Genomic DNA, 12,485 nt, shown 5'->3' with positions numbered 1-12,485 from the left:
ATTACCCTTGATGTTTTGAATGTCATCAAAATGTCCTTTTAATATTTCCTTTATCTTCGGGTAAAGAAAAAAGTCCTTGGGGGCCAGATCAGGTGAGTAGGGAGGGGTTCCAATCCAGTTATTTGTTTACTGGCTAAAAACTTCCTCACAGACAGAGCCGTTTGAGCTGGTGCATTGTCGTGATGCAAGAGCCATGAACTGTGGGTGAAAAGTTGAGGTTATCTAACCTTTTCACACAGCCTTTTCAGCACTCCCAAATAGTAAACTTGGTTCATTGTATTTGTCCAGCTGGTACAAATTCATAATGAATAATCTCTCTGATATCAAAAAAGATTAGCAACATCATTGCAACAAGTTTGAAAACTTAATTGTCAGACCTCGTATATTAAGTTTTTAGCGCAGCATCTGAAGCATCATAACCCTTCAATAAAGTAACTACTGTTGCCGTTGTTATTAATCGCTATACTATGTGATACTCAAATTTTAATTTCTCCTGCCATACGGCAGGCACCCAGTAAATATTTGTAGAACCAGTTTATGAATAAGAAAGACAGGGCCACTGGCTCACCTGTGGATACTGGAGGGCCATAATCTGGCTTACTTCCTGCTTATCTGGTACATAATTTTACTGAAAGGAAGTCTAAGTGTTGTTACATCTTCCAGTAAGAAAGAAAAAGCTTTCTCAGACTTGATAATTTGTCTTGTAATTGCCCCTACAATTTAGAGGAACACATGTTTCTTATAATTAACAGGCATTTATTTTTAGGAATGTCATTTGAGTAACAAGCAGAACCATGTCTCCGTTTCCTTTATTTTGAATCTTCCGAGGCCGCTAGAACTCCCGGGGCAAAGCAGCGATTGTTCCCGCAGGTGGATAGGTCTATAATTTGTCATTTACCTCAGCTTTCAGAGTCTGCAAGGATCAGAAAAAAAAATAATAGAACTCTTTTTTTCCCAGTTGAGTTCAGCATTAAAGAAGCACCTGTCACCACGTCGGCATTGCTTCTGGCTTTATTGAGAAATCTGTTGCTAAGACACAGTCTTAATTTGTTTGCACACTTTTCATGTGAATGGTGGGTGTTAAGTTCACAGAGAGAAATTTAGGAGTAAGAGGCAAAGGTTGGTGGGAAATTCATGATGGTAAAAGATTAAACTTCAAACAATGATTTTATTGGTTCCTCTATACTGGATGGAGGCTTTGGAAGCATGTGCCTGGAACCAGGGACATCAGTAGTTAGAAATTCACATTCCTGGGTCTAACCCAGTCTTGTTTGAATCCTAGAGTGCTGGGCAGTGGCTCATAATCTATTTTAATAAGCGCTTCAGCTTATTCTGACTCTCGATAACATGTATGATCTACTGCCCTAGAGTCTCACCCGGAACAGTGGTTCTCAACCCTGGCTGCACATTGGAATCACCTAGAAAACTTTTTAAAATCCTGTAGTTTTAATACCATTGCAGTCCAGTTAAGTCAAAATCTCTGGAGGTGGGCTTCGGGCATTGATATGGTAAAAATCTCCTCTAGATATTCTAATGCGTAGATAGGATGGATTAGCAGTAGCCTAGGGGATTTATTTGTTGGAAATAAAATCCTGCGTAAGGTAACCCAAGTGCTAAGATACAGTTTTGAAGGAAGTAGGCCCAAAAGGTCTTAGAAGAACCCTGGAAACTCCCAGACAGTTTTTCTTTCGATCATTTTTCTTTTTCTGTGACTACCTTTTGTATTTTCTGTTTTTCTCTGTGCTTTTCCCTTAATCACCCCACCCTTTACGAGAAAACGTATTCTGCTTATTCACGGATGCTACTCGTCCATTATTTGTCTCCTGTGTGGTTTCACTTGTTATTGGACCGACTCCGTCCTCCCAGCTCTGCATAACATTTCAGCTCCAACAACCACAGCGCAGATACCGAGGAGCTGGGGAGACTTACTTTTCTCACACCATTTTGACCGGAAACTGTGAGTTAAGGATCTCACGTTAAAAATAAAAGTATTTTCTTTTTTATTGAAGAGAATAAAATACTTAAAAATATTTTGCTGCTAACAGGGTATTTATCATATAATATGAAATCTCCCCCCAAATATAATGGTAGCTGTCTATTATTGACAATTAAAAGGATACAGAAGGGGAGGAAAAGAATAGAAACATAGAGAACAGTTTTGAGTCCTTTAGCTTTTTTTTTTTTTTAAGATTTTTTTTTATTGGGGAATTGGGGAAGGGGAACAGCCAAGTTGTTGTCCTTTAATCGTAGTTGTGGAGGGCGCAGCTAGCTCAGCTCCAAGTCCAGTCACCACCAGCTGCCTGGTGGCAGCTCACAGCCACTCAGCTCAAGGTGCCGTGTTCAATCTTAGCTGCAGGTGGGTTTAGCCACCATCCCATGCAGGAGTTGAACCAGAAACCTTGTTGCTAAGAGCGCACGCTCTAACCACGGAGCATTCCAGCCGCCCCTCAGCAGCTCAGGGCAGCTCAGCTCAAGGTGCTGTGTTCAATCTTAGTTGCGGGTGAGCATGGCCCACCATCCCATGTGGAGTCGAACTGGCAACCTTGTTGTTAGAAGCACGTGCTTTCACCAGCTGAGCCATCCTGCCACCTGTTGGCAGCTCAGCAGCAGCTCAGCTCAGGCGCAGCTCACTGGCCCATGTGGGCATCGAACCGGCAGCCCCGTTGCTCAGAGCTCGCACTCTTAACCAACTGAGCCACTCGGCCGGCCCTGTCCTTTAGTATTGAACACGCTCATGTCATAGATACTTGGTCTGTTCAGAAACCTACCTGCTATCTTCTGACCAAATCAGTGTTTCCTTGATTCCAGGAATCAGCCCTGAATCACCGAATTCTTCCTACTTACATAGTCTGCCAACAAAGCAAGGTAGCTTATCAATTCCAATTTGCCTTCACAGAGTTAGTGTTTATCTTCTTTTTCGACTGGGCAGGCCATAGGCCCATTTGCCCTTTCCGTGTCTTTTTACATATGTTTATTTATGGCTCTGTGCATGCACCCTGAGTGTCCTGGACTCCATTCCTGCTGTCAAACTGCTTCCTACTCAATCAAGGAACTCCAGGACTTTATCATATATTGGAAAGTAGGCTGTCATCATCTAGTTTAACTTCTCAACCAACAGTATCATTCACAGCCATTCATCTCGCTCCTGCTGAAATAGTTCCAGAAATGAAAATTTTTTAAAGTGTGACATGGCATTGCAAACAGAAATAACCATAGAAAGTTATTTCTTGCCAGTAATAGATATTCACCAACCGTTGAATTTAAGATGAAGCTGGAATCTGTGTCCATGTTATCCTTCCTCTGCTCTTGGAAATGACAGCAAATACATTTATTCATGTTGAAAATCACAGACTTTAGACGTTTGGGGGACTGCTACCAAGACCCCTTTGAGCCTTTTTTTCTAGAGTAAAATATCTCTAGTATTATTAGCTGGTTTGTTTGTTTGTTTGTTTGTTTACAGACAGTCTCATTTCTCTTAGCTTTCTGGTTCCCCTTTACTGAGATGTCCTCGTTTTAAAGTGACACATTCAGAAATGAAAAACACTGTGTTAGATATAAATTGACCAGTATGAGGTACATCGGACTGATTGTTCCCTTAATACGTGGCCGCTTTGCTTCTCCAGGAGCAATTTATGATTAATTGAATTAATGTTTGACATCTATGGCTACCGATTGATTCTGAGAAAACTGCCACCTAAAACCTTCAGATCTCTCATTCAAAATCCACTTCTTAGCTAAATGGCTCTATCCTTCCCTTGTGCCACTCTTTGAATCTAATTGTAGAAAGAAATCTAATTTATTCCAATTTAGGTGTTTCTATTTCTGCTAATTCTGTTCTTTGCACTTCTAATTTCCACTCTTACTTGTTTACTCTGTTTATCAGTTGTCCTCATTTCTGTATAATTGGTACATTTGAGAAACACCTTTAGTTACCTACTGTGTGTCCTTAACTTAATACACAAAGGCTACGTACACTTCTAGAATCTAAGATGTGAGAAAATACACCATTAAAATATCAGGACTTCTGTCTCTTTCAAACATGCAAATGTGTATGTATCATATGTTAATTTCAAGCACACAGATCAATCACAACTGTACAGCTTGATAAATTCTTATAAAAGGAACACACCGTATAATCACCAACTAAATCAAAATAAAGAATACCAACCAGCAACCCAAAGACACCAGACAATAATATCCTCCCAAACATAAACACTACCCTAATTTCTATCACCATATTCATTTTGCCTGTCTTTGACTATCATATAAAGTAAATCATACAAATTTACTCTTTTCTGTCTAGCTTATTTTTTCATTCTCAATTATGGACAGTATTCTGTTAAATGATTATACCACAATTAATTCATTCTAATGTTTACAGTTTTAGGCTAATAAAAATAGTGCTTCTATGTACATGCTTTGATAGCCTTCAGTGCCCAATGTATGCATTTCTATTGGGTAAGTTCTAGAATATGTGTATATTGAGCTTTAGAATACACTTGCAAATTGTTTTCCAAAATAGTTGTACCAGTTTATAACCTCACAAGCTGGCTTCAACTGTTCCATTTGCTCCATATCCTGGTCTACACTTGGCATTGTCTGTCTTCATGATATTAGCAGTCTTATTAACTCGTTAGATGCAATGGCATTGCACTGTGGTGTTTAGATTACATTTCCTTGATATTAATGAGGTGGAGTACATTTTCGTTTGCTTGATAGCCATTTGCACATTCTCTTTTGTGAAATGTCAATTCAAGTTTTCAGCCTATTTAAAAATTCGGTCGCCTCTCTTTTTCTTATTGATGTATGGAAAGATGGGATTTGTTCATTAGGTTGATCATGTTCTTGGGATGAGCACTGGCCAATGGGATTTGGGATGCTAGTGATTGATGTCATGCAATGAGATGACAATTAATCAGACAGTTAGCTGTGTTTGATTTTGCTGAGGTACCAACTCTGCGAGTGCCCTGGGAGTCCAAATGGCTGCTGCCACTGACCATTCTGGCAGTGATGAAGACTGCAAGCATTAGACTTTTAAATCCATTGGAGTGGGTACAGAAAGAAAATGACAAGATTAGATTTCTTAACTCTCAACTCAGTTTATTGTTTGAGGACCAAAGAACTTGTATGGCAGCTATGAAATTATATCTGTTTTCCTGTAACCGCAGGGCCTGGTATTGCTGAGAATGACATAAAAAAATTAATTGTGTAGATTCCCAAATTGCAATGACAGTTGCTCAGGCTCTCACAAGGATTTTAGGAATTGATCTGCAAATAACAAGATCCTGGAACTTGGAATGAGGGCCAATGGTTGAACCTAAATGCAACTGGCCATCTTGAATCCCAAGTCATTCAAGCCTCACTTATCAATAGAAATACTATCTGACTAGACTAGTCTTTCTCTGCTTAAACATCCTGTGACACCCTCACTGGGGGCGAATTTCTTGAAAGAGGATGGTCATTTTCCCCCCTGATGTACTACAAGTACCCCATGTTGCACCCTGATCTCATAAGTAGCATTAAAATCAAGCATGATTGTAGAAGACAAGTATACCCTATGACTCAGGAGGAAATAGCTTACACACCAAAACATTAGCAACATTTTGCCAATATGCGTCATCAGAAAACTGGGCAACAAGTGTAGGAATGGATTCTAAGAGTGCTAAACTAACAAGGGCAGAGCATCAGATGCAGTTTCGCTGATTTCATTGATAGGAGACATTTCAGAGTTCATTTGTTACCTTGAGCAGCTGGAGTTAGATCTACCAGCCCAATTGGTTGGCGACTGAAACTTGCATTCAACAGCCGCCTATACTGAGATGGAGGAGCCAGAACTTCCATGGCATAATGTGCAGAAGGGAACCCAAATCTAAGGGAGATAGGAAGTGCACTGGATTTATGTTGTGAGACCTGACACCCATCGAAGGTTGAGAAGGAACTGCCTCTAAAAAGGTGGTGAGAAATACCGGGTGTGCCAAAAAATATGCATTTTAAGAGATGTAATCTATGTATTACTTTTAGAAGTTGAACTGAATTAGGGTAGCAGTGTGTAGTATGACATTTGCTCAAAAGATGGCGTTAATCAAACGCATGCTAGCTTCATTCATTGTATTACAATTTTAGTACAGTTTTTTTTTTCCTTTCTTAAAATGTATATACAGACACACCCTCTGTACTTTAGGGAGGGGTGTGTCTTCATCCTTGAGATGCTCTATAGTGCCTGTTCTTTGAAGGCCAGGTCTGCAGGCGATGCCACTATTGAGGTGGGGTACCTGGTTTCCATGGAGATTCTAGTGGGGTAGCTGAGGCCGGCTACGTGGTAGCATTTAAACCACCATAGACAACGTGGGCACATGTACCAACACATCCCTCTTTACTCCAGATAATGCTTCTTGTTCTGGTGTCTATTTAATCTAATAATATAGCTACTCACCTTCCTTTTATCTAGTGTTTACATTAGTATATCTCTTTACATCTTTTGCTTTTAACCTATTTATGTCTTTCTGTTTAAAATGAATTTCTTTCACTCAGAATATATTTGATCTTGCTTGTTAACCAATCTGACAATCCTTATCTTTTGATTAGAATGCTTTGACCATTTATATTTAATGAGATTATTGATATGTTTGGATTGAAATTTACCATCTTGATAGCTGTCTTCTATTTGCTTCACCTGTTTTTAAAGTTGTCTGTCTTTTCTGATTTTTTTGTATTGATCATTTTTATGATTCCAATTTATCTCCATGATTGAATATTATACATACACCTTAAAATATTTGGGGTTTACTCTACTGTTACAATATCTATCTTTAATTAGTCAGCCTAATTTCAGAAAATATTATACTGCATCATGTGTAGCATAATGACCTTCAACAGTATAGCCACATTTTCTTTCTCCAAATTTTGTTCTATTTGGTGATACATTTGCTTTTACATATACATTTGCTTGATAGGAGTGCACATTTTAGAGATTCAGATTTAATTTGTTAGACCCTCAGTTATACTTTAGAGAAATTAAAATCAGGCAAAAAAGGAAAAAAAAAGTTTATTTTGTCTTCATGTATTTTATTTCCAGTGCTTCAATTCAAAGAGGCTGTGACTTTTTGTGACAAACATTATCTTTGGACCCACAAATTTCTACCTTTGGAATCAGAAAAGATAGACGCTTGGCCTCAGAGTGGGCTGTGATTCTGCAGTGCCCTTTTCATACGTGGCCAAGGAGAATAATGGAGAAGTAAGCATCTGCCAAGGGCAGGGGAAAGATCTATAGAGAAAAAAAAAAGAGCTCCTTAGAGGGAGCAGAACTAGGGTCTAATCAACCAGCTAGCCCTCCCCACGCATATAGGAACATACACAGGAACCTGACAATGTCTGCCTATTGTCATTTCAGAATTGTCACAGTCAAATGACTGCTGTGCCCATCCTACTCATCCTCTTCCAAGCATGAACGTTTATTGGGGTCAATATTTCCTCATTCAGCCATTGTGTGTAGGTGGGTGGAAGTCAGATGACTTTTTTGTTCATGGGTCAGGAGCAAGCATCTATGGGGCACAGAAACTATCATGGGACCTTGGACTGAGAGTCCGATAGATACTGTGATGGGATGGAATATTAAGAGTGTTTCTCTTGGGGAGGAGAGGAGTGTATTTTGTATATGGAAGGGAGGAAGCAAATATTTAGACTAAAAAAACAGATTGTTCTAGCACTTTGCTTATGCCAGATAACAAACCAACCCCAAAATATAGTGGCTTAAATACCCCTAATGATGCTGCATAAGAATTATGCAGGTAAACTGAGGGATTCTTCTGGCTGAGCCAGCGTGGCTGGGAAGGATTGGCTAAGATGGATTCATTCGCAGGTCTGATGGTTAGTTTGCCATCGGCTAGGTCACTGGAGCATGGCTCTGTAGCACATCCCTCATCATCCAGCAGGCTAGCCTGTGTTTCTCCACATTGGGCTCTTGCAGGGTTCCCAGGAGCAGCGAAACAGCCAGCTACAGTGTGCAAGTCTGTTATAAACTGCAATTTGCATCGTATTTGCCAATACTTACTGGCTAAAAAGTGTCACATGGCTAAGTCCAGATTCAAGGGGTGAAGAAATAGACTCCACCTCTTGATAGGGGTGCAATGTAGTCCATTGCAAAGCGGCAAGTGTATCTGTTATGCTAATAGGATTTCACATGACTGCCTCTTGTCCTATGATTTACAGAACCTCCTTGTAGGAGGAATATACTTCCCCACCCCATTGAGTATATTGGTCATGTGACTCACTTTGACCAATGAAATGAGAGCAGACATGATGTTTGCCGTGCTTCCGTAGAAGTTTTAAGAGCCATAATAGGATTCTTCCTGTGGTCTTTCTCCACCTCTGCCACAATAGAAACATGTCCCAAATTGGGGCATCTTCTTTAGACTGACTCTAGAATGAAGAGCGTGTGCTGGACCGTAAACCTTTGCTTGCTAAGCCATTGGATTTGATGGTCATTTTTTACTATATCAAACCCTAGAGCAGCGGTTCTCAACCTTCCTAATGCCGCGACCCCTTAATATAGTTCCTCACGTTGTGGTGACCCCCAACCATGAAATTATTTTCGTTGCTACTCTATAACTGTAATTTTGCTACTGTTATGAATTGTCATGTAAGTATCTTTTTGTTTTCCGATGGTCTTAGGTGACCCCTGTGAAAGGGTCGTTCGACCCCCAAAGGGGTCGCGACCCACAGGTTGAGAACCGCTGCCCTAGAGTAAACATGATAGTGATTGATTAGCGTCTCTTTTTTATATTTAATCTATTCCTTTTAAATGGCTATTCCCTGTTGACTTTTTAAATTGTGCAAAACTCTCATATTGTTTTAAAAGCTCTTGTTCCTACTCCCTCTTCTGGTTTTGACTGTGTCTCCTCTCCACAAGTAAATTTCTGAAAAGTGCTACATGTAACTCATATCTCCTCACATCCCATTCAGTCCTAAGCCTCTTCCAGTGTAACTTTCCCCTATCACTTTACCAATACAACTCTTGTCAAAGTCACCAATGGTCCCCACATGGCTGGTTCTGCTAAGTAGACAATATCTCCCTGAGGAAATTGATGTTTTAAATGTTTAAGAAACCAGTAGGCCTGGGAATAGAATCATAATGTTGTAAAGACTTTGCAGGGTATCCAATGGACGCTTGTCTTATTAGGGAGACCACTTCCTGGATGGTATAGATGCCTGACCAATGTAGTGTACACCTGAAGCTGAAGCTAAATAATAATGAATGTCAACTAATTTATATATATATATATATATATATATATATGTATATATATATAGTCACGGGATATGGAGTACAGCATAGGGAATAGAGTCGATGGAATTGTAACAGCTCTATACGATGTCAGAGGGGTAGTTGATTGGGTGAGGGGGTTATCACTTTGTGAGGGGTATAAAGGTCTAACTATTACATTGTTTTGTACACCTGAAACTAACTATATATAACTATAAATATAAATAAATATATATATATTTTTTTTTTCATGGTAAAAAAAAAAGAAACCAATAGGCCTGACCAGGATTTACTTTCTCCTCTGTTTGGCCATTGTAGGTCTTCTGTGATTTCCATGGCCACTCCCAAAAGAAAAATGTGTTCCTTTATGGCTGCAGCATCAAGGAGACGTTGTGGCAAGCAGAGTCCACGGTGGGCACGTCTACTATCCTGGAAGATGTCAGCTACAGGGTAAGTAGGAAGTGGCTATATTGATAGAAAGGAAGAGAAAAACCCAAATGAAATCTATACACTTGAAAATGTACAAACAAGAGAGACTCCATGAATGCAAGCTTGGTTTCTTGAAATGGTCGACAACAGTGATAAATAAACCTTTAGTTAGATTTAAGAGAAGAAGGGAGATATGAGTTGCCAAAGTCAGGACTGAGAGGGGACACCACTACTGACCTTCCAAAATGTAAAAGGGTAGTATTAACAACTGTATGAAACAAATGGACGGATTCTGAGGAAGATGCAAATTGTCAAAACTGACTCAAGAAGACATATGAAATCCAATAGGACTTAATTTTAGTAAATAAATTATATTAGTAATTAAACATCTTCCCCCAAATAAAATGTGGCAAGTGGCTTTGTTGGTGAATTCTATCAGAATCTATACTAACTGCAAACAAATTCTTTCAAAAAAAGAGTCAAAACCCTTCCCAACTCATTTTCTCAGTCCTGCATTACTCTGATATCAAAACCAGAAAAGATATTACAAGAAAAGAACACCAATATCTCTCACAAACACCTAACCAAAAATCCTTTACACAATGTTAGCAAATTCAATCCAGCAGAATATAAAAATCATTAGTCACTGTGACAAAGCAGAGTTTATTTCATGAATTCAAGATTGGTTTACCATAAAAAAATCTAATACTGTTCTACTCCTTGTAAATAAGCAAATGGCAAAAACTACACCATTATCTCAATAGATGCTGATAAAGCATGTGACAAAGTTAAACATCCTTTCAAGATACAATCTCACAACAAACTAGGACCACAAAGGGAGTTGTTCAACCTGCAATTGAGCATCTAAAAAACGTCCCATAGCTACTATCATATGTAATGGTAAAAGATTGAATGCTTTCCCTGTAGGATGAGTAACAAGGCAAGGAGGCTTTTACCACTTCTGTTTAGCATTTTACTGGATATTCTAGCTAGTTCAATAGGACAAGAAAAATATTAAAGAGAAGCTGGGTGGGAAAAAAGCAGAACTGTCTTTATTCACAGGCAATACAGCATTATCTGTAAAAAAAAAAATCCTTAGCAATCTACAAAATAAACTGCTAGAACTAATAATAAGCAAGTTTGGCAAGCTCAATATAAAAATTGATTTTATTTCTGTGGACTAACAATGACCCATCCAGAAATGAAATTATGAAAAAAAATCCATTTGTAATAATATAAAAAAAAGTCAATTAGAAATAAACAGAAGAAAGTGTATTATCTGTACACTGCAACTACAAAACATTGTTGAGAGGAATTAGAGGAGCACCTAAATAAATATAGACATGTTCCAAGTTCATGGGTTAGAAGACTCAGTGTTTTAAAGACAGTCATTTCCCCCAGATTTTTCTATGATTCAATACAATTTCTATCAAGATCTCATCAGGCTTTTTTGTTGATATTGAGAAGCTGATTTAAATTTTATGTGAAAAGGCAAAGGAACTAGAATAGCCAAAGACATTTTCAAGAGAAGAGTAAAGTCAGAATATTTATTTTACATGGTTTTTACACTTTACATGATTACAAAACTATAAAGCCACAGTAATCGTGAAAGTGTGGTATTGGCATCAGGATAGACATATAGATCAATGGAACAGAATGGAGAACAGAAATATACTCATGCATTTGTGGTCAATTGATTTTTGACAAAGATGCTGAGGCAATTCAATGGGGGATGGACAGTCTACCCAACAAATAAAGCTGAAATAGTTATGCGTAGATAGCCACATGGCAGCATATGAATTTAGACCTTGACTTGGCAAGACACACAAAAAAGTTAATTTGAAATGGACCATAAACCTAAATGTAAGAACTAAACTATAAAATTTCTAGAATGCAACCTACTAGAAAAATCTTCACATTTTGTCTTCTTGTCAGTCGAGGCTGTCTTAGCTAGCATCCCCAAAGCACAAACGATAAAAGAAAAAAGGTGATAAATTGGACTTTTTCAAACTTATAACATTTTTCTCTTCAAAAGTCACTATTTTAGAAAGTGGAAAGACAAACGACAGACTGGGAAAAATATTTGCAAATCATGTATCTGATCAAGGGCTCGTATCCAGGATATGTGGATTTTTACAAGTCAATAATGAGAAAAACAACCCAAATTTTAAAAAAATGGGCAAAAGATGTGATTGAACACCTCAAAGACAATGTATAAATGGCCCTTATTAACAGTATCATTATTCATTAGGTAATCACAAATTACAACCATGATGGGATAGCACTACACAATCACTAGAAAGTCTGTAATAAGAAAAACAAAAACAGGAAATATCAAGTGTTTGGGAAAGGTGTTCACACTTGGACACCCCTTTCTCACTGCTGGCAGTGTGAAAAATGGTACAGCCTGCTGATACATGCAACAGCACAGATCAACTTCAAAAGACGACAGAAACAAAAGCAAATGTACGGTTTAATATATAACATTTCTGGGAAAAGCAAACCTCTAGAGTCAATGAAGCAAATCAGCATTTGCTGAGGGAAGGGCTTGACAGGACATAAGCATGAAAGAAATTTTAGAGTGATGAAATTTCTACAACCGGATTGTGGTGATGGTTGCAAACCTGTATACACTTACTAACAATCATAAGTCATCAGACAGCACACCTACCTCCATAAAGCCGATTTCTATTTTTGAAAAGCAAACTTGCATTGGTGTCTACCATGGACCAAGCGCTGTGCTAGGTATTTATGTAACAAAGCTGAGTAAAGCGTGGGCTGCTGCTTCTAAGAA

At 38.5% G+C, this 12,485-nt stretch overlaps 1 protein-coding gene across 1 annotated transcript in view; it reads left to right on the top strand.

Moving 5' to 3' along the window:
• Positions 1 to 12,485, top strand: part of LOC109394765 (cytosolic carboxypeptidase 4-like) — a 338,338-nt gene that overhangs the window by 228,242 nt on the left and 97,611 nt on the right. The window contains exon 6 of the mRNA XM_019665197.1: positions 9,581 to 9,712. Coding sequence (XP_019520742.1) covers positions 9,581 to 9,712 — 132 coding nt within the window. The remainder of the gene's footprint in view (positions 1 to 9,580; positions 9,713 to 12,485) is intronic.

The sequence above is a fragment of the Hipposideros armiger genome, unplaced genomic scaffold, assembly GCF_001890085.2.
Source record: "Hipposideros armiger isolate ML-2016 unplaced genomic scaffold, ASM189008v1 scaffold_436, whole genome shotgun sequence".
NCBI classification, from domain to species: domain Eukaryota; kingdom Metazoa; phylum Chordata; class Mammalia; order Chiroptera; family Hipposideridae; genus Hipposideros; species Hipposideros armiger.
Note: the sequence above shows the minus strand (reverse complement) of the source record. Positions and strands in the feature narration are given on the sequence as shown.